The sequence below is a fragment of the Myotis daubentonii genome, chromosome 10 (genome assembly GCF_963259705.1).
Source record: "Myotis daubentonii chromosome 10, mMyoDau2.1, whole genome shotgun sequence".
Taxonomy (NCBI): domain Eukaryota; kingdom Metazoa; phylum Chordata; class Mammalia; order Chiroptera; family Vespertilionidae; genus Myotis; species Myotis daubentonii.
Window position 1 is genome coordinate 2,632,117 of NC_081849.1, and position 27,251 is coordinate 2,659,367.

The window sequence follows — 27,251 nt, forward strand, 5'->3', positions numbered from 1 at the left end:
GTCACCCTTTCTTGGCTAATCACTGACTTACTAGCAGCTCAACAGCTGGTGAGACTCTTCGAGTCATTGGTCCTGGAGGCTGATGGGGTCAGGCTTTGCAGCTGTGAGGAGTTCTCTGTTTCCACATGAAAAAGAGGGGCAGGCAGAACGTCAAGAACAGGTGTATTGTCCCAGGTCAGTGATGGTGAACCTTTTGAGCTCGGCGTGTCAGCATTTTGAAAAACCCTAACTTAACTCTGGTGCTGTGTCACATATAGAAATTTTTTGATATTTGCAACCATAGTAAAACAAAGATTTATATTTTTGATATTTATTTTATATATTTAAATGCCATTTAACAAAGAAAAGTCAACCAAAGAAATGAGTTCACGTGTCACCTCTGACACGTGTGTCATAGGTCCGCCGTCACTGTCCTAGGTCATAGAGGAGGAAAGTCAGGACCTCAAGGGGTGGGCGAGGTTCAGGCACCCCGACAGTGTGCGCCCCCCCACCTGCACTGTGACCCACGGTGGTGCTCACGGCACCTATTTTGCACCACTCTTGAGTAAGAGTTTTCTGTGGCAGAGCTCCAGGACAGCTGCATGGCGGCTGCGTGACGGCGGCGCCTCCGCCAGCGGCCTGTGCTTACGTCTTTTCATTCTGGAAACGCAATGCCCTGCGTCAGGGCTCTAGTCGCTTTGTCAGGTTCTGCTGTGACCCTGCTCCGTCGTCAACACTGCTTTCCGCCTCCATCGTCACAACCACACGCTCTGCTTTGTGATTCCAATGTTGGCGGTCACAGGGTGCTCTGTGAACTAAATTTGAACAAAGTGATTGTCTTTTTAGACCCATTGGTTTTCACTATGAAGTTGGATCTGTGTTTTCTCAATTTCCCTCATGCCTGAGCCCTTTCCTGTTTCTAGGAAAGGCCTTGGCTGCCTGCCCCTCTCAGTCCTACCTTCTACCTGCTCAGAACACTCTTAATGTCCACGCGTAAGTGATTACCACTCGTGACCCCTGTGGAAGCTCTAGAGCAACAGGACTCTGTCCAGACGAGATGGCCCTTCCATTGCTGCCTGGAACTCTGCTCTCCTCCTTTTGGTCAAGTCCTGGGCTGCAATTTCAGAGGGACGCCATGGTGCCCTCTGACTCCTGGGGGTCCCCTCTAGACCTTTGGCTTCCTGATAACTCGTGTCTGCACAGCACTTGCCAGGGGTTCTACGTGCACCACTCCCTTAGTCTCAGGTAGGAGACAGCAGGGAGCTGAGGGACTGAGGTGAGAGCCAGGGTCCTGGCTGGTGAGTGGCAGAGCTGGGGGCTGAGCTGGCATGTGCCCTCCCTGCGCTCCGTCCTAGTGTGAAGGGGCCTCTCACTCGGCTGTGGACGGGGTTTACCTGAGATGGCGTTCACGCTCATGCCCACTGCCTGGGAAAATGCCAGCTGTAAGGTGGGGCCAGGGGGTGGGGGTGGGGGGTTGATGCTTGTGCTTCCTCACTAACGGGCACAGGTGGCAGTGCGGCCCCATTTAAGATGAGTGGCCCAGGTGGAAGGTGCCGTCACGTCTGGAGGCCTCATGCTGGGCCCCTGCCTAGTGCACCTGGACAATCCAGCCTGTGTCACCCCCAGGCCTGTGCAGCTTCCACGACCTCACACTACTCCATTGTCCCCCACCCCTACCCCACCCCACCATCTCTGGCCCCGCTTTGCCAACATGGATGCAGGTTAAAGTGATGTGTACATTTTGTACACAGCCCACTGTCTAGAGAACTTCAGGGAGATTCTTGTCATCCCTCACACCTCAGGGCAGTGGTTCCCAGCCTCACCTGTCCAGACTCCCCCCAGAGATGCACCTGGTGGGTCCAGCGCCCTAATGCTGAGCAGCTGGCCGCCCGGCCGAGGCTGGCCTTCACGTCCCATTCATTCCTCTTGGCCAGATGCTTGACCTCCTTGCCCGGCCCAGCCTGCCACAGTCCCATTTCTTCATTATAAAATCTACTCTTTATAAAAAAATAATAAAATTCAGTTTGTCACTTGAAGTTAATTACAATGAAAATGATAAAATTTTTAATCTTACATGTTAGTCTTTGAAGGAGCTTGCAAAACAGCTCAGCCTTGTCCTTTTGAGGGCCAGAAAGTAATGAATTTACAGACTAAGATTTAATAAAAGCAGGACATCAAAACTTTAAAGCCAGGAGAAACTTGATGAGCTAAGCTGCCTCCCAGTTTATACTTGGGAAGGAAGGAGGGGCGAAGCAGAGAAGGCCCATCTCTGCTGTGGGCCGGCACAGAGAAAGGAGAAATGTGGCAGCTGCTCCGATAGGATAGAATTTGGCTTGAGAGTAATCTGGGCATCTATGGCCCGTTGGTTGATATTTAGATAAAACCTAATTATAGATATTTTAGGGGTTCATTCAAGCAAAGGATAGTAAATAGAACCCTTTCTTAAAGTAGCACTTGTATTTTTCAATCCCGATGTTCAGAGGAATAGTAACCACAGAGGAGAAGCACATAGGTTTGATACTGACAGATTAAAGGTTCCTTCTAAGATAAAATCGTGAGCATACAGAAAAATTTTACAAATGGTTTTTTTTTTTAATGTTTCTGTGTAATTCTTGCTGGTGTTTTTTGTTTAAAGATATTTTTGTTCGTTTGCATAAGTTTTCATGTTGTTAACCTTCCATAATCTCCTCATTGCATGTGTGATTAACCCTTGGTGTGTTCATCTTCTGCGGGAAAGAGTAACCCGTTAGGGTGTAACCCCGGTGTCTTGAAGAAGACTGCAGTTCAGAAAGCTTTAAAGGTAAACAAATGGCTTCCCTTTGAAAGTTCATGAAGACATATTGAAAGAGATGATGCCTCAACCCTCGTGGTGTATTACTAATTAGTAATTAGTGGTCGTTAGAGAGAGCCTACTTTTGTTGACCAAGAATTAGTAGAGAATTTAAGTCAGCTCTGAAGAAAAATTTTATAAGTTCCAGTATGATAAATTAGACATTGTCTTGTTGACCTTAGGTAGCAATATCTAAGGTGGTTTTAAATGACCTGTTTCAGTTGGATTTGAATTTGTGAAAATGATGAACTAGAAGTTCTGTCTAAAATCTGACCCCGTCTTCAGACCTGGTTGGCAGGTGCCCCTGTCACCGTGGCTGTCTGTTTACACATCACCTCTTCCCCTCTGCTGAGTCAGGCGGCTCCGCGGGTGACCTGGAGCGCCCGGCGCTGTGGCCGGGGCCAGTCTTTGCGGAAGCTTTACCTTTCATTCAGTGACGGACATTGAAAACTGAGCTCCACTCCCTAAAACACCAGGCACATGTATTTTCTGGCTAAATTGTTAACGTTTTCTATGACTTACGATGTTTTATTATTTTTTCTTTGATTTCTTTGAACATTCTAGACTTAAATATTTGAGGGGAGAGTTTAAATGTAATTATTTTAAGAAAATTCCACATAAAGGAATCAGGAATGTTTTTAAATCAGTTTCACCTGGAGGATAAGTTAAATTTCAAAAGTGGGAAACGCTAATAAAGCCGTTTTTGTTTTGTTTTTTGATCCTCACCCGAGGGTATTTTTCCACTGATTTTTAGAGAGAGTGGAAGAGAGAGGGAAAGACAGAGAGAAATACCGATATGAGAGAAACACATCGATTGGTTGCCTCCTATACGCGTGCCCTGACCAGGGCCCAGGCTGGGGAGGAGCCTGCAACCGAGGTACGTGCCCTTGACCGGAATCAAACCTGGGGCCCTTCGGTCCACAGGTCGATGCTCTATCCACTGAGCCAGGCTGGCCAGGGCAGATAAAGCCCGCTTTGATGTAGCTTTTATTAAGTCCTTGCTGCACCTTGTTCGCAGTAGTTGAAACTCTGCCCCTAAAACACTGTAAGGAGTGTATCAACAGGCTTTCCTCCCATTTCTGTGTTATGGTTGGAACAAAGCTGAGAACTGAAGATGGCTTGGGTTGGAGTCCAGCATGAATTAATAATTTATAGGACGGAAGTGACAGTGTCTTCTGTGCTGGAGTAGTGAGTACGTTAAATGAGATCATGCATGGAAAGGATTCCATGCAGCTTGTCCAATATGTTCATTTTAATTGTTATTACTTCACCTCATTTACGCCTAACAGCTAGCTTCTGGAAATGGCATCATGCCCATTTTATAGAACTGAGAACCAGGGTTCAACTAGATGAACTGTGGGTCTCACTAATCAAGGGGTAAGGAATTGAGCTGTAAGGTCAGGGAAGTCGTGACTTAGCTTCATGATATCTGTGTCTCTGAGTTGTGCCGAATGTGGAATCATAGTAGAAAACTTAGTGATTTGGAATCTAAAATGTCATTTATTTTAAGATACATCATTACTTTATGTACCACAAAGAAAGAAAACATGTCAGTAAAGGTTTGTTAGTCTTTATTTCATACTTATTAAAGACTTTTTAGGCTTAGGATACACAGATTTCCACCATGTCACACACATGCACGCACAGAAGGAAAACGGAAGCAAGCTAAGTGGGCCAAGGAAGTATCCATTCCCCCAACACCTCGATTTCCCCAAAAGCAGGCACATAAAGTCAGCAATTGTGAGTTTCATTGCTTTCAAAGTAGAAAGTTTAAAAAAAAGCCTTATAAATATTATAAGTTTTCAGGAATGAATGGCTACTTTTTCAAAGATGAAGTAAGTATATTAGTTAATACACTCAGCTTCTGAGGCAGATTCAGGAGAAGTTGTAGTTTCAGCAAGAAGAGGTAACGTCCCTCCAGCATCCCAGAGTCTGGCTGGGGTCCGCTGCTCACTACCTCCATCCAAAAGGGGTCCCTGGGAAGGGGGGAGATGCCACCCCTTTTCAGGCCAGACTGCCCCTGCCACACCTGACTGCAAGGGAGGCTCAGAAGTAGAAGCTTCGTTTGCCGAGGCCTGCGCCCAGCTCACACGCCAGGTTCTGTCATCCAGGGAAGAGGGAGAGTGGACTTAGGGGGCAAGCGGCGTCTCTCCCACGGTAGCCTGTAGCTTTTGAATTGTTTAACAGTATTTATTTCGTTTTACAGAATTCATTCCCATCAAAAAGATGAACCAGAAAATAGATTATCGCAGTAGGTGTGGGCTAGTAATATTTTATTCCAATAATCATGAATTTGATGCTTATTTTTATCTTTGCTGCAGTGTTGTGGATTGACTTTAAAATTGTTTAACTAAAAACATTTTTGTGATCTAATTAATTTCCACTAACAGATACTTAATTGAATCTTCTGTGAGACTAAGTTATAAATAAACCTCATGTCCCATATAGTTGTGTTTTACTATGTTTTCTTCTATCAGCTAAAATATATGCTTCTTACAATTTTTAAAATTATATTCATACTGCTTAATTTAATGCAATTCTAGATTGCTGTTTATTCTTCCAGTCAAAATTACTTAGGTGCTGGCCAGTGAGACTTGATATCTGATAGCTACATGTTTGAACAGAAGATACTAAGTTTAAAATGTGAAAACATGTTTCTGACACTTTGTAGTATTTTTATTGTTCCAACTAGAGAACTGTTCTGCATTACATACTCTTTTTTTTAAATATATATTTTTGTTGATTTCAGAGAGGAAGGAAGAGGGAGAGAGAGATAGAAACATCAATGATGAGAGAAAATCATTGATAGGCTGTCTCCTGCACGTCCCTCACTGGGGATCAAGCTTGCAACCTGGGCATGTGCCCTTGACCGGAATCAAACCCAGGACCCTTCAGTCCACAGGCCAACACCCTATGCACTGAGCTAAACTGGCTAGGGCTATATACTCTTTTTAAAAAATATCTATTTTTATTGATTTCAGAGAGGAGGAGAGAGATAGAAACATCAATGATGAGAGAGAATCATTGATCAGCTGCCTCCTCTTGCATGCCCCACACTGGGAATTGAACTGTGGCCTCTAGATTCATAGGTCAATGTTCAACCACTGAGCCACACTGGCCGGGCTGGATTATATACTCTTTTATATTTGTCCTTGCTCATGTTTTTGTATTCATTAATTTCACTTTATTTATTTTGTTATCCCGGTCAAATAAGTTTTGAGAGCTGGAATTATCAATAAAGATAGTCAGAAAATTTCATGTTTTCAAAGTAGTTTGCTCTAAAACTAAAAGACTTAACCCTTAAAAAGTGTAAACAGAACTCCTGGTGTATTTTACGGTGGATACAGTTATAGTTTGGGTTGTGCTTAGTGATTCTTTCCCAGTTACTCCCACACAGTCCCTGTAAACTGCAGTCTCAGAAGCAAATAGCAATGACTTAGTGTAGCCAATTGTTTCATGATCAACAGCCTCTTTCAGGGGATTTGTTACTGATTTTGTCTTTTTTGTTTTTGGATAGTCTGGGAAGAAAATAAACAGCAACCCCAACCCACTGGTGCAGATGTCAGTTGGTCACAAGGCCCAGGAGAGCAAGGTAAGGCCTTGTGTGTTGACCACTTCCTGTGACGCCACTGCCACTCTCGCCTGTCAGGTGGTGACCTGCGTCAGGGGATGGTGCAGGTGTTGAGACCCCCATTTTCCATATCTTTCTTTTTTCTCAAATCAGTCATTTCATAGATTACTAGCTACTTAATTTGGTAACAAATATATTGTTCACTTTAAAAAACAACATTAAAAATATCATGAATATGCTTTGGTTGATTTCATGGATAGGTGAAAGTTTTCTTTGAATGTTCTATAAATATTTTGTTTAAAATGTAACAAATGCAATTCTGTCGGGAGTTGTTGAGAGGACGTCGCCGTTGCTGCAGTAGGTCCCACTTTCCTGATGCGAGAGAAGCATTTCAGGAACTGTTTAAAGTTACAGGCCTTTGTTCACACTCACCTGCTCACAGTTCGTTAGAGAGGCTTCCTGAATGCAGAGCTGTGCAGCCCACGGGAGCCCAAGGAGGGCCAAGCCACACAGGGGGGCCTTGGCCACTGGGAGGGCACACGGCTGGGGGCTCTGGGGCGCTGCCCGGCACACTCTAAAAGCTTGGGACTGTCTTTTGAGTACTTTCCACAGCTGATACGTAACAGCACGTGCTCAGTAAGTATGTGTCTTGGAGTTAATTAAAGTCATCCCTAGCTTCCAAACACATAAACTGATAAACACAGAAAGGAGCCACAGAGCTAAGAGCTGATTGGGGGATATTTCTTTCAGATTCGGTACAAAACCAATGAACCTGTGTGGGAGGAAAACTTCACTTTCTTCATTCACAATCCGAAGCGCCAAGACCTTGAAGTTGAGGTATTATTTGCATTCTTAAAAGATTTATTGAAATATAATTAACATGCAATGAACTGCACATATTTAAAGTGTATAATTTATGGATCCATCACCATAATCAGTAATTTTTTTTTAACTTTGGACTGTTGATTGAATGTTACTGGTATCTAGAAATGCAGTTGATTTTGTACGTTGGCATCATATTGTCAGCCCTGCTGAACTTACTAGTTCCATAGTACTTTTGAGGATACCTCAGGATTGCCTTCTGCACAGGGAGTCGTGTCGTCTGCTAAGAAAGACACGTCTGCTTCTGTGTTTCCAACCCGCTGCCTCTGCCTCCCTGTCTTGCCTCGCCCTTCCGGCCTCGGGCCTCCGTGTGAGGAGCCCCCTCTGCCTCCGCGGTCCAGGGGAGCCTTAGACCTTCAGCACGAAGCCTGAAGTCTTAGGGCGTTTCCTTCTCCTGCCACTAGATTGCTGAGAGTTTTGTCACAGTGAACGTGGAATTTTATCAGAGGCTTCTCTGCAACTGCTGAGGTGTCATCTAGCTTTCCCAAGTTTGTAAATATGGTGACTTTCAGACGTTAAGTAATGCACACCTTTATTTGGTTTTCAAGATTTAACATTCGGGAACCTCACAGCAAACCTTTCTTAGGGGATGAGTTCACTTGGTCATCACGTTGTATCCTTCTTATGGATTCTATTTAATTTGGTAAAATGTTGTTAAGAATGTTTGCACCTGAGTCCAGAAGGACACTGATCTATGATTTTGTTTCTCCGGCTTATGGATCAGGATGATGATTGTAGAAAGAGTTGGGAGGTTTGCTCTCCTCTTTATTTTTCCAAGAGTCTGTGCAGAATTATAACGCCCACCTGACGAGTTGATTCCTTTATCATTATAAAAATTTCCTTTACGGTTCAATTAAATGATATTCTTTACTCTGTAATCGACTGCTTGATATTAGTATAGCTATCCCATCTTTCTTTTTATTGAAGTTAACATGCTTATTTTTTTCATCTTTTTTTAAACCTATTTGTAATTTATATTTAAAGGTGATGTCTTATAGACAGCATACAGTTATTGTTGATGTGGTTGGATTTAAATCTGCTACCATGCTATTTGCCCATTTGTTATCTTTGGCTTTTTTAATCTGATTTCTTTGGGAGTGAGCATTTTGTATGACTGCACTTTACCTCCTTTTTGGTTTATCAGCTGTAGCTCTGTGCTTGGTGTTGCGTGGGTTAGTGATAGCTCTAGGGTTCCGGCCCCTCTGTTCCGCACACTGGCCTCTAGAGGTACAAGGACCTTCCAGGGCGTGCTTCTGTTTCCACTCTCCCAGAATATATTTTATTATTTTTGCCTTAAACAGTCAATTATATTTTAAAGAGCTTTCTAGAAATCTAGGAAGTAGTTTTTCCTATTTAGCCACGTATTTGCCACTCCGGTTCTTGCTCTGTTCCAGCAGAAGCAATTTCCCTTCTACTCAGGCCCTGTCACTGTTCCTGCAGGGCCGGTCAATGGGCTCTTCCAGTTCTGTGTGTCTGCAAAGTCTGTTTCGCCTTCATATTTTCACAAGATACAGCATTTTGGCTACCTGTTTTTCTTCCACTTTCTGCCCTCTCACACTGTTTCTGATGAGGAGCCTGAACATTCCCTCTCCCATGTTTCCCCTCCAATGTCTCACCTGTCAGCCCCATCCTGTGTGTTGTGGCCTTCCCGGTGTTCGTCTTGGAAGCTGCGTTTGGATCTTTAGTTTTCCATGTCTTTCCTCTGCCTTCCTGCGTGTGTGTAGCCTGAGGGTGACAGCTTCTGTGCATGTCACAATCCCATTGTCTGTGTGGTTGCTGGATCTGTGGATCAGATGTGACTGCTTCTTTGGTTGCCTGGTAATTGTACATGTTTGTGTGCGGGCTTAGTGTGTCTTTAAATATTTTGGAGCTCTATTCTCATCTGGAGGGAAGGTACTTGGGAATACTTGGAGCTTTATTAGGCAGCCCGACAGCCTCTAGCCTTGGGATCTGGGGGCCCTAATCTGATGCCCCACACGTCACCAGGTTTTCTGCAGCCCCATGTGCTCTGGGATTGTCCTCTGCTCCTCCTGGGCTTGCGTCCTCCTGTGGTTGCTCCCTCGCATGTGCCCATTGGCTGAGATGCAGGGGTCCTCGGGGCCTCCAGCTCTCTGGGGCTCCCCCCCCTCTGGCACCTCCTGCTCTATGACTGCTTCTCCCTGTGTCCTCAACACAGGGGGACCGCTGGCCTCTGTGGGATCCCCATCCAAGCACCATGGCCTGGACTCTCTAGGCCAGTGGTTCCCAAACTTATTTGGCCTACCGCCCCCTTTCCAGAAAAAATATTACTCAGCGCCCCCTGGAAATTATTATTTTTTTTAATTTTAATAGCAATTAAACAGAAAGATATATGTATTAATGTTTCTACCTTTTTTGTAAAATATAGTAAAGAAAGGTGTAAATTAGAAACATTGAAGTTTGAAATTATGAAACTATTTTTTGAACTCAGAACAAAAAAAGTTAAAACAAATGCACCTGTGGCCATCACCGCCCCCCCCCCATCACTGCAGCGCCCACCAGGGGGCAGTAGCGCCCACTTTGGGAATCACTGCTCTAGGCCGTGCCCAGGTCAGTTGTCAGGCTCACCTCACTTGTTTTTAAGCTGAGGTGGGGTGGTAAATCGGTTCCTGTTACCCCATCATGCCCGAGCAGAAATCACCTCCAGCAATGACATCCTCAGGAGGAGCTGGCGGGTGCTCCTTGGATCCCGCCTGCAGCCCCGGGCTGTGTCCGTCCTCTCACCTCACCTTAGCGTAAAGGACAGTGGCTCACCCAGCTTGCACAGTCATCCGAGGGGCGGGCACACAAATACCCAGACTCAGCTATGCTGGTTCCCATGTTTCTTTTTGCAAGGCCTCCTTTCCAACATTCAGGCTTTGAGAAGTTGAAGGGCCTCTGTTTGCTCTTTCTCTTGTGCTGCTCTGATGGGTTCCTCAGCCCCTGAGACCTGAGGCCCGAGGGTCATGTCCTGCTCTGGGGGCCTCACGTCTCCCCCACAGAGTGCCTGGTCACTGCCGTGTTCATTGTTCTCTGCGTGTTTTATGTTTTCAAATTCCCCCCCCTTTTTTTTTATAGAAGAGAGGTTTTATTTATTTTTGTTATATTTTTCTTGATTTCAGAGAGAAAGGAAGAGGCGGGGGAGAGAGAGAGAAACATTAGTAATGAGAGAGAATCATGGATCGGCTGCCTCCTGCACGCCCCTTACTGGGGATCGAGCCTGCAACCCAGGCATGTGCCCTTGACCGGAATCGAACCCGGGACCCTTCAGTCCATCCACTGAGCCAAACCAGCTAGGGCCACATTCCCTTTTATACAACATGTATCTGTCTAGCTAATTTTTGTATTTGTTTAGCTCCTTTTTCCTTCATAAGTTACACCATGCTTAAAACAATCTGTATTTACTGGATCTTGAATTTTAAAAAACAGCTTTTAAAGTTCAGTAAACAACATCACAATTATTTCTTTTTTAAAAACTATTTTTATTGATTTCAGAGAGGATGGGAGAGAGAGGTGGAAACATCAATGATAAGAGAGAATCATTGATTGGCTGCCTCCTGCATGCCCCCTACTAGGGATTGAGCCTACAACCTAGGTATTTGCCCCAGGAATCAAACCATGACCTCCTGATTCATAGCTCAACGCTCAACCACTGAGCCACACCAGCCAGGCCACAGTTATTTCTTTTAAAAATGCTTTTAGCCCTGACCAGTGTGGTTCAGTTGATTGGGCATCATCCCGTACACCGAAAGGTCACCGGTTTGATTCCTGGTCAGGGCACATGCCCAGGTTACGGGATCGATCCCCAGTTAGGGTGCATGTCGTAGGCAACAAGTCAATGTTTCTCTCTCCCCCTTTTCCTTTCTCTATAAAAATCAATAAAAACACATTTAAAAAATAAAAAAGCTTTTGGATTACACGTTATAAAGAAACTAGCAATCAGGCATCTAGGTTTTCATCTTAGATAACTTCTTTGACCGTCTCATGTAGCCTGTGAAAGCTCTTCCTCTGTTTGGTTATGAACTGTTTTGTGTGACAGCAGTCTAGCAGGAGCCATTCCTGTTGCAGAATGCCGCAGAGCATCGCTCAGGAGGCAGGAGTTGCCCTGCATTTAAAGGAGATACTATCAATTTTCTAAACCAGGGGTCCTCCAACTTTTTAAACAGGGGCCAGTTCACTGTCCCTCAGCCCGTAGGAGGGCCGGACTATCGTTTAAAAAAAACTATGAACACATTCCTATGCACGCTGCACATATCTTATTTTGAAGTAAAAAAACAAACGGGAGCAAATACAGTATTTGTGTTTGCCTGTGGCCCGCGGGCCGCAGGTTGAGGACCCCCCTGCTCTGGACAAATGTGTAGATTTTGGACAGAGAAGGCTTAAAAGACGCCGAGAAATTTTTCCTCCATAAACAGGTGTCATCGTCAAACCCGACACTTTATACAAATGTGCACGGCCATCATTTCACGGGGTTTGAGACGCTTCTTTCTGTCTGGGTTTGTTCAGATTGCTGCCTCGTAACTAGAGGCTCTCCTAGCGGACTCCTAACCTTGGCGTCCTTTTTTGCTCACAAACGTGTGATGAGGAGGTGACAGACACGGGGCGCAGATGCAGCGCAGCACCCCTCATCCCAAGGTGCCCTGTCTTCCCAAGGAGGCTTTCTGTTAGCATTTGAGGAAACACTGCCTGAGGAGATGGTTGAAGTGTGTTTTAAAGACTGGATTGGGACCTTTCTACGTTGTGTCTTTACCCGCGGAGGTCAGTGTGTTCTGTGGTGTGTTTCCAGGTCAAAGATGAACAGCATCAGTGTTGCCTGGGGAACCTGAAGATCCCACTCAGCCGTCTTCTCGCCAGCGATGACATGACCATGAACCAGCGATTCCAGCTCAGTAACTCAGGTCCAAACAGCACTCTGAAGATGAAGGTCGCCCTCAGGGTACTGTAGTCTCCCAGGGGAGCACGGGGTGCACGGCACAGGCTACCATGGCAAAGCTCTCAGGTGCTGTTCCACAGTGGACAGTACAGCCACAGGGCTCAGGACAAGGTGGACATGGTGACAGCCACGGGGCTCAGGACAAAGTAGATGGTGATCACGGTGACAGCCATGGGGCTCAGGACAGGGTGGACGGTGATCACGGTGACAGCCACAGGGCTCAGGACAGGGTGGACAGTGATCACGGTGACAGCCACAGGGCTCAGGACAGGGTGGACGGTGATCACGGTGACAGCCACAGGGCTCAGGACAGGGTGGACGGTGATCACGGTGACAGCCACAGGGCTCAGGACAAGGTGGACGGTGATCACGGTGACAGCCACAGGGCTCAGGACAGGGTGGACGGTGATCACGGTGACAGCCACAGGGCTCAGGACAGGGTGGACGGTGATCACAGTGACAGCCACAGAGCTCAGGACAGGGTGGACGGTGATCACGGTGACAGCCACAGGGCTCAGGACAAGGTGGACGGTGATCACGGTGACAGCCACAGGGCTCAGGACAGGGTGGACGGTGATCACGGTGACAGCCACAGGGCTCAGGACAGGGTGGACGGTGATCACAGTGACAGCCACAGGGCTCAGGACAGGGTGGACGGTGATCACGGTGACAGCCACAGAGCTCAGGACAGGGTGGACGGTGATCACGGTGACAGCCACAGGGCTCAGGACAAGGTAGACGGTGATCACGGTGACAGCCACAGGGCTCAGGACAGGGTGGACGGTGATCACGGTGACAGCCACAGGGCTCAGGACAAGGTGGACGGTGATCACGGTGACAGCCACAGAGCTCAGGACAGGGTGGACGGTGATCACGGTGACAGCCACAGGGCTCAGGACAGGGTGGACGGCGATCACGGTGACAGCCACAGGGCTCAGGACAGGGTGGACGGTGATCACGGTGACAGCCACAGGGCTCAGGACAGGGTGGACGGTGATCACGGTGACAGCCACAGAGCTCAGGACAGGGTGGACGGTGATCACGGTGACAGCCACAGAGCTCAGGACAAGGTGGACGGTGATCACGGTGACAGCCACAGAGCTCAGGACAGGGTGGACGGTGATCACGGTGACAGCCACAGAGCTCAGGACAGGGTGGACGGTGATCACGGTGACAGCCACAGAGCTCAGGACAGGGTGGACGGTGATCACGGTGACAGCCACAGGGCTCAGGACAGGGTGGACGGTGATCACGGTGACAGCCACAGGGCTCAGGACAGGGTGGACGGCGATCACGGTGACAGCCACAGGGCTCAGGACAGGGTGGACGGCGATCACGGTGACAGCCACAGGGCTCAGGACAGGGTGGACGGTGATCACGGTGACAGCCACAGGGCTCAGGACAAGGTGGACGGTGATCACGGTGACAGCCACAGAGCTCAGGACAGGGTGGACGGTGATCACGGTGACAGCCACAGGGCTCAGGACAGGGTGGACGGTGATCACGGTGACAGCCACAGAGCTCAGGACAGGGTGGACGTGGACATGGCACAGGGGAGCATGGATAACACTGCCATGTGGGAACTCAGGGAGATGATGGAGGCCTGGCCCGACTGCCAACAGAAGCAGAGTGTCCTGGAGGCTTGAGCAGCCCAGGGTCCATTCGCCTCAGGCGGGTGCAGTTGACCGCGTTTTACACTTTGGCCCAGAAAGTGTGCTATCGGGGTCAGCAGAGTTTTCTGCTAAGATTAAATCTTCAATAGTCATTCAGAAGAGAATTTAATAAAATTCTACAAGATGGTAGAAATTACCCCAAATTTTTTGTCCAAAAAGATAATAATTCATTTGTAAGCACCTAAGGAAGTATTAAAAATAAAACTGGCAAACCTGAGAGAATGCTGAAACTCACTAATTTTAAAAATGCAAATTAAAATGGAGAACCACCTTTTTAAGGAATTAAGACAAACTTGGTGTGTGGGGTGCTGTGGAATGTGCTCCGTGGTCCCAGTCAGGACCTGGTGGGCACAGCCTCTCCTGACAGTGTCTCCAGGCCATAGGTCACAGAGCCCTGGGGCCAGAGCCCCTGGAAATCGGACTTTCAGTTAAAATGCACAGTGTGGGGAGACCATGAATATGAAGCTGGCTGCTGCAGCTTTACTTTGTAAAAGCAGGAAAAAAACTTCTAGCCATCACAGTGACCGCAGAATGCAGGAGTGTATGGAGTCTAACTCTGCTCAGTGGACTGTTGTGTATGTTAAAAGTAAATATTAAGCCCAGTTTGGCTCAGTGGATAGAATGTCGACCTGTGGACCTAAAGGTCCCGGGTTTGATTTTGGTCAAGGGCGCATACCTCGGTTGCAGAGTCCTCCCCGGCCTAGGCCATGGTCAGGACTCGTGCAAGAGGCAACCAATTGATTTGTTTCTCTCACATCAGTGTTTCTCTCTGTCTTTCCCTCTCTCTTCCACTCTCTCTACAAATCCATGGAAAAATATCCTCGGGTGAGGATTAAAAAAAAAAAAGTAAATATTAAAAACTAGCAAAGTGAATGTGGGCATGGGCTGCTCCCCCATCGATGCTAGGAATTTGGGGTAATTTTGCTGGGTAGAGGTGTCCGTGACTCTCATCCTTCCCCAGGGTTGCTGATGGAGGTGAGACTATTCCACCTGGGTAGGACGAGGGACCAGGCAGTGCAGGGCAGCCACTCAGGCTCTTCCAGTGATAACATCACCCACAACTGTGCAGAAATTTGTGCAAATGGAAGAGGCTGAAGAGAATACACAGAAATGATGTGTACATCATAGAAGTGATACTTTGACCACTTAAACTTTGTTTTTTAAAGCTTTCTGTAACATCGTATTACTTTAATAACAGAACAGGTGAACAGGTAGACCAGATTGTCCATATTGTTTTATGCTAAGTTATAAATGAATTGGCAAGTGAATAGATCTAAAGCGTTCATGTATCAGGCTATTACCAGTGTCACTGATTTTAACTTGTTTATTTCCACCTCTAGGTACTCCACCTCGAAAAGCAAGACAGGTCTCCAGACCACCAGCACTCAGCTCAAGTAAAGCGACCCTCAGTTTCCAAAGGAGGGAGAAAAGTATCTGTCAGGTCTCAGGTGTCCATGTCACCAGGCACTGGGGACAGCAGCCCAGCCCCGTCCACTCCAGTCCTTGGAGGCGGTGCGAAGTCCAGCGCGGAGGACAGAGCCCAGCCTGCGGAGACCAGCCCTCAGGGGCCTCGAGACCTGGGCAGAAGCGCCTCTAGCCTCCATGGCGGCAGCACCGGCTCCCCCAGCCACGTCTTCATCAAGGAGCCCACCCCCAGCATAGCCTCGGACATATCGCTGCCCATCGCCACGCAGGAGCTTCGGCAGAGGCTGCGGCAGCTGGAGAAGTGAGGAGACGCTCTCGCTCTCGCTCTCGCTCTCGCTCTCGCCCTCGCTCTCGCTCTCGCCCAGGCAGCGCACGCCCATGTGCTGTGAGGCTGTCTCAGCAGCTAAGGGGCTCAGGGCCGGCACCCTGTCAAAGGGAAGCCTGCCGTTTTCCAGGCCTCCCTTCGGCTCATTAACGGTTAGATGGCGATGGGGTCGCGGGTCCCCTGAGCTGCAGAGGCTCTAGTGCTGCTGCCCTCAGGGCAGGAAGGCGGGTCCAGGGCTGAGCTGCCCGACAGTGGGAGCAGGCTCTATTCGTTCCGGTTTGCTCAGCGCCCACTGCTGGTCCCCGTCGCTTTTGATTTCTTACTTAAACCCACGATTCCTAGATAAGGAGGAAAAACAGTCTGCAGGCACCACAGCTTCAGATGGTAGTCTTGTCCCCTCAGTGGAAGGAAGGAAGTTGCCTTGGAGGTGAAGCATGTGTTCTTGGTGTCGGGACGCAGGCACATGTGTGACCTGTGACATACTCAGTGCACTGGTCTCCTTCGCACCTTCTCACCTCCACTATTTTTGAAAAAAGAAATCAGTCCCTCTCCTTCTCTTGCTCTAAAAGGAAATAAAATCCTATACTAATAAAAGAGAAAAATGGTAATTGGCGTACGACCGATACCTTTTTCATTGGCTAATCAGCGAGATATGCAAATTAACTGTCAGCCAAGATGGCGGCTGGCAGCCAGGCAGCTGAGAATAGGAGGCTTGGTTGCCCCAGCGATGGAGAAAGTCAAGGATCCCCTCAGCTGCGGGGCTCTGAGCTCCTGAAGCAACAACTCCAAAAGATACAATGTTTCAATTATAGAAGCTAAAAGATGGCGGTTAATTTGCATACTCAGGCTCCAAGCAGAGCGAAGCCAAACAGCCCTGAAGCAGCAGGGCAGAGAGGCCTCAGGGCCTGGGATCAGCGGAGTCGAGAGGCCTCCAGGCCCCATGATCAGCGGAGGCCAGAGTCGGCCCAGCCACGCAATCAGGGAGGCGAGAGTCAGCCCAGCCCCGCGATCAGCAGAGCCTAGAGGCCCCCCAGCCCCGGTTATCATCCGAGCCGAGAGGCCGCCCGGCCCCGCGATCAGTGGAGTCGAGAGGCCTCCCAGCCCAGGTGATCAGCGGAGCCGAGAGGCCTCCCAGCCCAGGTGATCAGCGGAGCCGAGAGGCCTCCCAGCCCAGGTGATCAGCGGAGCCGAGAGGCCTCCCGGCCCCGGTGATCAGCGGAGTCGAGAGGCCTCCCGGCCCCGGTGATCAGCGGAGCCGAGAGGCCTCCCGGCCCAGGTGATCAGCGGAGCCTAGAGGCCTCCCGGCCCCAGTGATCAGCGGAGCCGAGAGGCCTCCCGGCCCCGGTGATCAGCGGATCCGAGAGGCCTCCCAGCCCAGGTGATCAGCGGAGTCCAGGTGATCAGCAGAGCCGAGAGGCCTCCCAGTCCCGGTGATCAGCGGAGCCCAGAGGCCTCCCGGACCCATGATCAGCAGAGCCGAGAGGCCTCCCAGCCAGGTTATCAGCAGCCGAGAGTCCTCCTGGCTAGAGATCAGCGGAGCCGAGAGGCCTCCAGGCCCCAGTTATCAGCGGAGCCGAGAGGCCTACAGGCCATGGTTATCAGCAGCCGAGAGGCCTCCAGGCCAGGGATCAGGGGAGCCGAGAGGCGTCCTGGCCCTGGGATCAGCAGAGCAGCGAGGCCTCCCAGCACCGGGATCAGTGTGACAGGGTGCAGAGCCCCAACCCTCTGATCGGCCCTGCTCTGTGTGTGACAGGGTACAGAGCCCCAGCCCCCCTGATGGGCCCTGCTCTGTGCATGACAGGAGTGGCGCTGCAACCTCCCTATGGACCCTGCCTTGAGTGTGACAGGGGGCGGTGCCCCAACCCCCGAATCGGCCCTACCCTGAGCGTGACTGAGGGTGGCATCGCAACCTCCCAATCCGCCCTGCTCTGTGCATGACAGGGGGTGGTGCCCCAACTCCCCAATTGGCCCTGCTCTGAGCCCGACCAGGGGCTGCACCTAGGGATTGGGCCTGCCCTCTGCCACCCGGGAGCAGGCCTAAGCCAGCAGGTCCTTATCTCCTGATGGGTCCCAGACTGTGAGAGGGCACAGGCCAGGCTGAGGGACCTCCTCTCCCAACCCCGAGTGCACAAATTTTTGTGCACCGGGCCTCTAGTTTTAAATAAGAAACCACTTTTTCACCGGAGCTGGTCTTGGGGGACCCTGAGCCAGGCAGTCATTGGTTGCCTTAGAATCTGTGCTTTGGCCTTGAGAAGCAGAAATGGAGGGGGTGTTGTGATGTCACCGATGCCCTGTCGGTGAACATCAGAGCCAGGATTATGGGGCTCTGAGAAAGGATGCGTAGATGTGGGCAGTGACAGGCCCAGAGGCCACAGCATCGGGGTTTGTAATTAGGAGACGACCGTGTCTCCTTTTACTTTGGACCTTAAATGAAAAAGCTCTCAGTTTTGAATTATGAAGTTATGTGAACCTCAGCTGAGCAGGATTTGACTGGTTGATTTGTCCTCAGGGTCGGTTGTGTCCTCTAGTCTGCATGAGTGAGCTTGGCTTTCCTACCGAGTCGGAGCGGTGACTTGGGGAGTATAAGGTCCGGGCAGAGCTGTGACTTCCCGCTTTGTTTCCTCAGTGGGACGACGCTGGGACAGTCTCCCCTGGGGCAGATTCAGCTGACAATCCGGCACAGCTCGCAGAGGAACAAGCTGGTGGTGGTCGTGCACGCCTGCAGGTGAGCGGCGCTCCCTTGGGGGCCTCCCTCCGGGGCCTCCCAGTGCTCGCAGTTGGACCTCCTGTGCCCGGTGTTTATTCCTTCTTCCTTCTCAGTATTGCTTCCTAAACATTCATAACCACTGGGTTGCTTGGCAACACACCCTGGAACTGTGGGTACGTTGCTACTCCCTGCTGTGGGTGTTTAGATGGTCTAAATAATGAGTACACTCAACAATGAATGTATTTTCTTTTATTGAAGTGTTCTTTGAGGGCTACATTTCCAGGAGTAAACTTAAATTCAGAGGACCTAGCAATTGGTGGGCCATGGCCAGTTTTGCCGTAGTCTTTCCAGGAGACCTGGGCACCGAGGGGCTTGGCTTGCCTTTCCCCCGTCAGGAAGGGGTGTGATGTGAGGTGACAGTGTGATTAATGATGATGGTCGGGAGCTATTTATGTGACTTGCCTGTCTCTGTCGTAGTTGTGATATAAGTGTGTTTACATAAATATTTGATTCTTAAAAAGCTGTTAGAAACAGAAGAATAAAATTAGTGACATTAGGAACATGACTGTATCGCTGTGGAGTTCAGCTCAGTGCATAGTGTTCAGCACCTTCTGTGTTCTCCTACTGAGATCACCACTGGGAAACACAGCCAGGAGCTGGGTTAGAGGACGCCAGCCCAGTCCCTGCCTAGATCCTCAGGTCTGTCAGTAAGTGGATAAGGTGAAGAGGCTGCATACAATCGATACAAACAACAGTCAAGTTCCTGTGGCTTATTGCTGGTCTTAAAAACATCACCGAAGTTCTAAACAAAGACCCAAAACACTTCTAGGAAGCATTGAGATAAATGTGAGCTCTACACACATTTACAAAAGATGAATAAAAACAAGTGAGATCATTAATTTCCCAGCCCGCTTATTCCAGTTTCAGGTCATGAGTGACCACATTGCCTTTCCTTGCAGCTCAGGACACAGGTGGGCACCAATCCTGAGCAGGATGCCCCTCCATCTGGGAGCCACTCACACCTGCACCTGTGCTCACTCAGATACGTTAGAGAGGCCACTCATGCCGGCACCTGTGCTCACTCAGATACGTTAGAGAGGCCACTCGCACCGGCACCTGTCTCACTCAGACACGTTAGAGAGGCCACTCAGGCCGGCACTTGTCTCACTCAGACACGTTAGAGGCCACTCACGCCGGCACCTGTCTCACTCAGACACGTTAGAGGCCACTCACGCCGGCACCTGTCTCACTCAGACACGTTAGAGAGGCCACTCACACCGGCACCTGTCTCACTCAGTCACGTTAGAGAGGCCACTCACACCGGCACCTGTGCTCACTCAGACACGTTAGAGAGGCCACTCACGCCGGCACCTGTGCTCACTCAGACACGTTAGAGAGGCCACTCACACCGGCACCTGTCTCACTCAGTCACGTTAGAGAGGCCACTCACACCGGCACCTGTCTCAGTCACGTTAGAGAGGCCACTCACACCTGCACCTGTGCTCACTCAGACACGTTAGAGAGGCCACTCACACCGGCACCTGTCTCACTCAGTCACGTTAGAGAGGCCACTCACACCGGCACCTGTCTCAGTCACGTTAGAGAGGCCACTCACACCTGCACCTGTGCTCACTCAGACACATTAGAGAGGCCACTCACGCCGGCACCTGTCTCACTCAGACACATTAGAGAGGCCACTCACGCCGGCACCTGTCTCTCTCAGTCACGTTAGAGAGGCCACTCACACCGGCACCTGTGCTCACTCAGACACGTTAGAGAGGCCACTCACACCGGCACCTGTCTCACTCAGTCACGTTAGAGAGGCCACTCACACCTGCACCTGTGCTCACTCAGACACGTTAGAGAGGCCACTCGCGCCGGCACCTGTCTCTCTCAGTCACGTTAGAGAGGCCACTCGCGCCGGCACCTGTCTCTCTCAGTCACGTTAGAGAGGCCACTCACACCGGCACCTGTGCTCACTCAGACACGTTAGAGAGGCCACTCGCGCCGGCACCTGTCTCTCTCAGTCACGTTAGAGAGGCCACTCGCGCCGGCACCTGTCTCACTCAGACACGTTAGAGAGGCCACTCAGGCCGGCACTTGTCTCACTCAGACACGTTAGAGGCCACTCACGCTGGCACCTGTCTCTCTCAGACACGTTAGAGGCCACTCGCGCCGGCACCTGTCTCTCTCAGTCACGTTAGAGAGGCCACTCACGCCGGCACCTGTCTCACTCAGACACGTTAGAGAGGCCACTCATGCCAGCACCTGTCTCACTCAGACACGTTAGAGAGGCCACTCGTGCCGGCACCTGTCTCTCTCAGACACGTTAGAGAGGCCACTCAGGCCGGCACCTGTCTCACTCAGACACGTTAGAGAGGCCACTCACACCGGCACCTGTCTCACTCAGTCACGTTAGAGAGGCCACTCACACCGGCACCTGTCTCACTCAGACACGTTAGAGGCCACTCACGCCGGCACCTGTCTCACTCAGACACGTTAGAGAGGCCACTCAGGCCGGCACTTGTCTCACTCAGACACGTTAGAGGCCACTCACGCCGGCACCTGTCTCACTCAGACACGTTAGAGGCCACTCACGCCGGCACCTGTCTCACTCAGACACGTTAGAGAGGCCACTCACACCGGCACCTGTCTCACTCAGACACGTTAGAGAGGCCACTCACACCGGCACCTGTGCTCACTCAGACACGTTAGAGAGGCCACTCACGCCGGCACCTGTGCTCACTCAGACACGTTAGAGAGGCCACTCACACCGGCACCTGTCTCACTCAGTCACGTTAGAGAGGCCACTCACACCGGCACCTGTCTCAGTCACGTTAGAGAGGCCACTCACGCCGGCACCTGTCTCACTCAGACACGTTAGAGAGGCCACTCACGCCGGCACCTGTCTCACTCAGACACGTTAGAGAGGCCACTCACACCGGCACCTGTCTCACTCAGACACGTTAGGCCACTCACCTCTTGTGCACATCTTTGGGGTATTGGAAGAAACCAGAGTCCCCGTAGAAAACTTATAGGACACAGTGCAAGCTCCACACAGTTCTACTGAGGGAACTTTTTCTCGGGAACTTAACAGAACAACAGTCCTCGAGGACCTGCTGTAGAAAGTATGATGTGATGCTAATTGTCATCTTCCTAGAGTATAATGCCTGCTGTTCTTTGGTTTGTTTTACAAGAAACCTCATTGCCTTCTCTGAAGACGGCTCTGACCCCTACGTCCGCATGTATTTGTTGCCAGACAAGAGGAGGTCAGGGAGGAGAAAAACACATGTGTCCAAGAAAACACTGAACCCCGTGTTTGATCAGAGGTATGGACTTCACTCACCTGGGCGGGTGCGGGGGTAAGTTAGGAGGGCCTCCCGGTGACAAAGCAGTGGTGCCCACCTGGCACTGAGAAGTGGAAACTCGGATTAGTAGGCGTGAGTACTCTGAATTTCATGCAGAAGTGACAACTTGTGAACATGGATGGCGAGACGAGTGATTAGATAAAGAACTGAGTTATACATCAAAGCTGAGAATATTAAAATGCATATATTTCTCAAAATAATAAACCTCTATAACATCTTAAAATATAACAATCTTATGAAAACAACCAGTCTCCAAAACAATTTTAAAAGTGAAAAGAATGGCATAATTGTTTCAGATTTGCAAATCTCTTTCATGGTCTGGCTTACCAGAGGCTCCTATCTGCTTCCGTGGTCAGTCTGACATGGCCGCTCCTGAGAGGTGCTCAGGCACTTAAAGAGTCTCCATCTGCAAGTTTGGTGTCTTACTCAACAGTCCTGTAGCTCAAACCACCAGCATTTGGGGAAATAAGATTGCATGGTATTGATGTCTGCTAATTCAGTTTACACTTCCCCTTTAAAGGTACTAGACCCGTGGTCAGCAAACTGTGGCTCGCGAGCCACATGCGGCTCTTTGGCCCCTTGAGTGTGGCTCTTCCACAAAATACCACATGCGGGCGCGCACATACAGTGCGATTGAAACTTCGTGGCCCATGCGCAGAAGTCGGCATTCTGTGGAAGAGCCACACTCAAGGGGCCAAAGAGCCGCATGTGGCTCGCAAGCACGGTTTGCCAAGCCGCAGTTTGCCAACCACTGTACTAGACACATCATATTTTTACTGACAGGAACACACCAAATCCTGATGTGGGCACCTTGCATTTGTCAGTGTTCTTACTCCACGGCAGCAAAGAATTTGAGATCCACGTGCAGCTTTGGGTCTCTAGCTGCCGTGGCTGCGTGGCAGCACCGGCCACGTCCCGGCTACGTCCTTGCCAGAGACCCTGCCGCATGCGAACCACACACACCGCTTCGAGGACCTGCCTCCCTGAAGGATTTTAGTTTGCGGCCTCTGCCTTCAGCCCCCCACGAGGCTTAGAAGTTGCTCTCCTTTAGGCTTTAGGGAGAGGGAGCCTGGCCTTAGCTGTTGAGTCGAATATAACATCTGTGATCCCACATCCTAGCTGCCCACCTTGTGCGTGGGAGCTGCAGGCCAGAATCTTCTCTTACGTTCTAAACCAGCCGTGGGCAAACTACGGCCCGCGGGCCGGATCCGGCCCGTTTGAAATGAATAAAACTAAAAAAAAAAAAAGACCGTACCCTTTTATGTAATGATGTTTACTTTGAATTTATATTAGTTCACACAAACACTCCATCCATGCTTTTGTTCCGGCCCTCCGGTCGGAAGAACCCATTGTGGCCCTCGAGTCAAAAAGTTTGCCCACCCCTAAACCCGGGAAAATACTTTGATTTTGTGTTTTTATGAAATGCAGGCCCCAAACATCCAGCACAAGAACCCTGTTTTATAATAAGAAATGTGACATTTGGAGTGGTCTCGTAGGCAGGAGTGTCATGCTCAGTTACGGGAAACTGCAGCAAGATGATGGAGAAATTGAGGGAAGGCCTCTTTCTCTGTCAGCTTTGAGTTCAGCGTCTCGCTACCGGAAGTGCAGCGGAGAACGCTGGACGTCGCCGTGAAGAACAGTGGCGGCTTCCTGTCCAAAGACAAAGGGCTTCTTGGCAAAGTAAGTCTGAGCGGACCCCTGTGAGACTTGAGCCCCCCCTGCGTCTGGTAGACCATAGTACATAGGTAGGCGGGGGGAGCGTGCTCTGTGGCTAATAGTAGAACAGGAAGACTGCGTCAGCTAAGATGTCAGTACATTGTGAAGACAGTTTAACTGATTCTGTTTTTACGCATTCATGTTATTGGCTTATTAGTCATAGTAATACCATGAACTTATAGTTGAAGAAAAGGTTATTTTAAAAATATTTTTTCAAGTATCACAGTGAAAGCAAACCCAAAGGGAACACATTCTCTTCCAGTTCTACCTCCTGACTAACCAGCTGTGGTTTTCCTAACAAATAATTGGCTTTATTTCTTTGAATTTTTTTTTTTAATCCTTACCTGAGGATATTTTTCCATTGATTTTTAGAGAGAGGGGGAGAGAGAGGGAAAGACAGAAATATCGATATGAGAGAGACACATCGATTGGTTGCCTCCTGCATATGCCCCAACCAGGGCCTGGGCCGAGGAGGACCCTGCAACCGAGGCACGTGCCCTTGACCGGAATCGAATCCGGGACCCTTTAGTCCACAGGCCGATGTGCTATCCGCTGAGCCAAACTGGCTAGCGCCCTTTGAATTTCTTTTAGTCTTTGTCCATATCCACATGTAATTGTTGCATAAGAATGTACATTCTTTAATAATGTACACAGAAATAAGTTAGGGAAGAGAAGTTTTGAATTGTAGGTGCCATTTGCGGCCAGTGCACATCAACTTTAGTGCCTTCACTGGCCGTGAACCTCTGTCCCCGCAAAGGATCTCCCCTGAGGTTTCCTAATAACCTAATGTTAGACGGGTGGATAAGGCAGACTCTTGGATAGGACCCACCATCCGGGGTGAAGCACACTGAAAGGTGAGAGACTCACACTATAGGAGCACACAGTGCTGATGAGACAGGGAGATGGGCGAGAGCAGAGGTGCGGGTCCGAGGGAACGCCCCCACCTCTGACACACTCCCTTACCCACAGGTGTTGGTTGCTCTGGCGTCTGAAGAGCTCGCCAAAGGCTGGACCCAGTGGTGAGTGTCCTTTCACAGGCCACAACTGATAGACTGACTGACTAAGTCCGCCACCCTGACCTGTCTGTCGCTTCCTGTGCCCTCAGGTATGACCTCACAGAAGACGGGACGAGACCCCATGTGGTGACGTAGGCCACGCTGGTCAGGGAGCTCCCCAGGTATCTGCCACCCTGCGTGCTCGGAAGGCGCCTTCCCCACACGCCAGTGCTATTTTTATACTTCATGTTCTTCGCTTATCGTTTTATATAACGTGGACATTTTAATCATATTTGGCCAACGTTACTGTTAACTTTTGTATGTCTGACTTCCTGTAGTATTTCAGCAGTTATCACTGTGTACAATAGGACGTAGTCACTGCGGTGTTGTGCTGGGCTGTGTCCAGGAGGCAGGTGTGTATATGCTTCGTCGTTACCTTGTTTTGTGTGTCACTGAGGCACACTGTGCCATGTACATAGACTCTATTTTTTATAATCTCTATAAACTGGTTTGAATTCAGAAAAAAATGGTTTAAGGAAATATATATTTTTTCTTCTAAGTCTTATTAAATTCTTATGACAAATAATCATTTTTGTCTTTGCAAGAAAAGTTCTCAGTGACTTATTTTGCGCTGTTTCTTTTTTAAAAGAAAAGCTGAAAGATTATTAAATATTTGTATATCTCTATCCATAATCAGTGAAAGAAAGTATTCAAAAAATTAACTTTCATAACTGTAAAATGTGTTATTGAGAAGTTGGTTGAAGTGTTTATAAGAAAAAATGTTATATATCTAAGTTGCATAGACTATTAAGAGAATTATCACGGTTCATTAATCATAGTGTCCTAATTTGAAACTTCTTACACCTATGAAAATGTCAAGTTTTTTTTTAATTGCTTGTTGTAACTTATTCATGAAATAGTGCACATAAACACAATTATACTTTTTCTAAAATATAATACAAATTTTCAGTGTTAGCTGTTAGGTCATTGTGAAATAGTCTATCATGAGCTTTGTGGGTTTTCTCAGCCTGCAAAGAAAGACAAGCTTATGTTGTCACCATAAAGGTTGCGAGGTAAATCGGGGTGAGGAGATAGGAAATTGCATTAAAAGCCGATCACTGGTTCATCGTTCGTCGGTGTGACATCGCGCAGGACAGAGGTCTGAGCTGGTCCTCGGCTCCATTCTGCTCTGACGGGCCGCAGCCAGGGTGTCAGCACAGCGGTGCTTGGATGAGAATCACCATTTCCTGGTCTCCTTACTTCATGCCATGACTGACCTCAATATTGGAATATTGTGACACAATTATTTTGGAATATATTTTTCTTCTTAGATTATTAAAAGCATGTTTTATATCCTGAAGCGTGTCCTTGGCGGGTCACAACTGTGTCGCTGTGCGCAGAGGCTGCGCTGTGCAGAGCAGGTGTGAGTGGTGTGCGCTGCAGGAGCAGGTGCCTCCTTAGCTGTGTGAATATTCTAAAATTAGGCATAAGTATCTTGGGAAAGAGTTTGGTGGTTGAAGTGGGAGATCTCACCACAAATCCCAGGGGTCCTAGGTGGCTCAGGGGACCAAACATCAAAGTGCCTGTGGTGGATGCTGATGGTCCCTTCACCCACACCTGCCTGTCAGTGGACTTTGCTTGCTTTACTTCACACACTGAACCATGGCTTTATTTATAACTAGAGGCCCGGTGCACGAAATTCATGCAAGGGGCTCAGCCCTAGCAGCCGCAGAAGGACATCCAAAAGGTCGTTTGGTTGTCTGGTCTAATTAGCATATTACACTTTTATTATTATAGACTAGAGGCCCGGTGCACAAAAATTTGCACTGGGGGGGGGGCGGGTCCCTCAGCCTGGCCTGTGCCCTCTCGCAGTCTGGGGCCCCTCGGGAGATAACGACCTGCTGGCTTAGGCCTGCTCCCGGGTGGCAGAGGGCAGGCCCAATCCCTAGGTGCAGCCCCTGGTCAGGCTCAAAGCAGGGCCGATTGGGGAGTTGGGGCGCCGCCCCCTGTCATGCACAGAGCAGGGCGATCGGGAGGTTGTGATGCCACCCTCAGTCACACTCAGGGTAGGGCCAATTGGGGGGTTGGGGCACCGTCCCCTGTCACACTCAAGGCAGGGTCTATGGAGAGGTTGCAGCGCCACCCCCTGTCACGCACAGAGCAGGGCCAATCAGGGGGTTGGGGCACCACCCCCTGTCACTCACAGAGCAGGGCCCATCAGGGGGGTTGGGGCTCTGTACCCTGTCACGCACAGAGCAGGGCACATCAGGGGGTTGGGGCGCCGCCCTCTATCACCCACAGAGCAGGGCCGATCAGGGGGTTGGGGCGCCGCCACTCTCACACTCAGGGCAGGGCCAATGGGGAGATTATGGCTCTACCCCGTTACCCACAGAGCAGGGCCCGTGGGGGGGGGGGGGTTGGGGCGCCACCCCCTGTCACACACAGAGCCGCAGGGCGATCATGGGGTTGGGGAGCTCCCCCTATCAGGCACAGAGCAGGGCAGATCAGGGGGTTGGGGCGCCTTCCCCTGTTACGAACAGAGCAGGGCGGATAGGGAGGTTGTGGCCCTGCCCCCTGTCACACAGAGCCGCAGGGTGATCAGGGGGTTTGGGCGCTGCCCCCTGTCAAGCTGATCCGGTGCCGGGAAGCATATTACCCCTTTACTATATAGGGTAGAGGCCTGGTGCACGGGTGGGGGCCGGCTGGTTTGTCCTGAAAGGTGTCCTGGATCAGGGTGGGGGTCCCCACTGGGGTGCCTGGCCAGTCTGGGTGAGGGGCTGAGGGCTGTTTTCAGGCTAGGGGTGACTGAAGCTCCCAATCGCTCCTTTTTTTTTTTTTTTTTTTTTTTTT

General features: G+C 49.7%; 1 protein-coding gene across 2 annotated transcripts in view; it reads left to right on the forward strand.

Annotated features, from left to right (window-relative positions):
* The window catches only part of ESYT2 (extended synaptotagmin 2), an 83,480-nt gene extending 57,719 nt beyond the window's left edge, over window positions 1-25,761 (forward strand). Inside the window, exons 14-23 of one of the 2 annotated variants that reach the window (XM_059711312.1) lie at window positions 2,717-2,779; window positions 6,327-6,401; window positions 7,131-7,217; window positions 12,046-12,195; window positions 15,206-15,591; window positions 18,242-18,340; window positions 21,520-21,651; window positions 23,265-23,370; window positions 24,376-24,425; window positions 24,512-25,761. In XM_059711312.1, coding sequence (XP_059567295.1) covers window positions 2,717-2,779; window positions 6,327-6,401; window positions 7,131-7,217; window positions 12,046-12,195; window positions 15,206-15,591; window positions 18,242-18,340; window positions 21,520-21,651; window positions 23,265-23,370; window positions 24,376-24,425; window positions 24,512-24,557 — 1,194 coding nt within the window. In that variant the 3' untranslated portion in view covers window positions 24,558-25,761. The remainder of the gene's footprint in view (window positions 1-2,716; window positions 2,780-6,326; window positions 6,402-7,130; window positions 7,218-12,045; window positions 12,196-15,205; window positions 15,592-18,241; window positions 18,341-21,519; window positions 21,652-23,264; window positions 23,371-24,375; window positions 24,426-24,511) is intronic. The other variant, XM_059711313.1, reaches the window with a different exon arrangement.
* The last annotated feature ends 1,490 nt before the right edge of the window (window positions 25,762-27,251 follow it).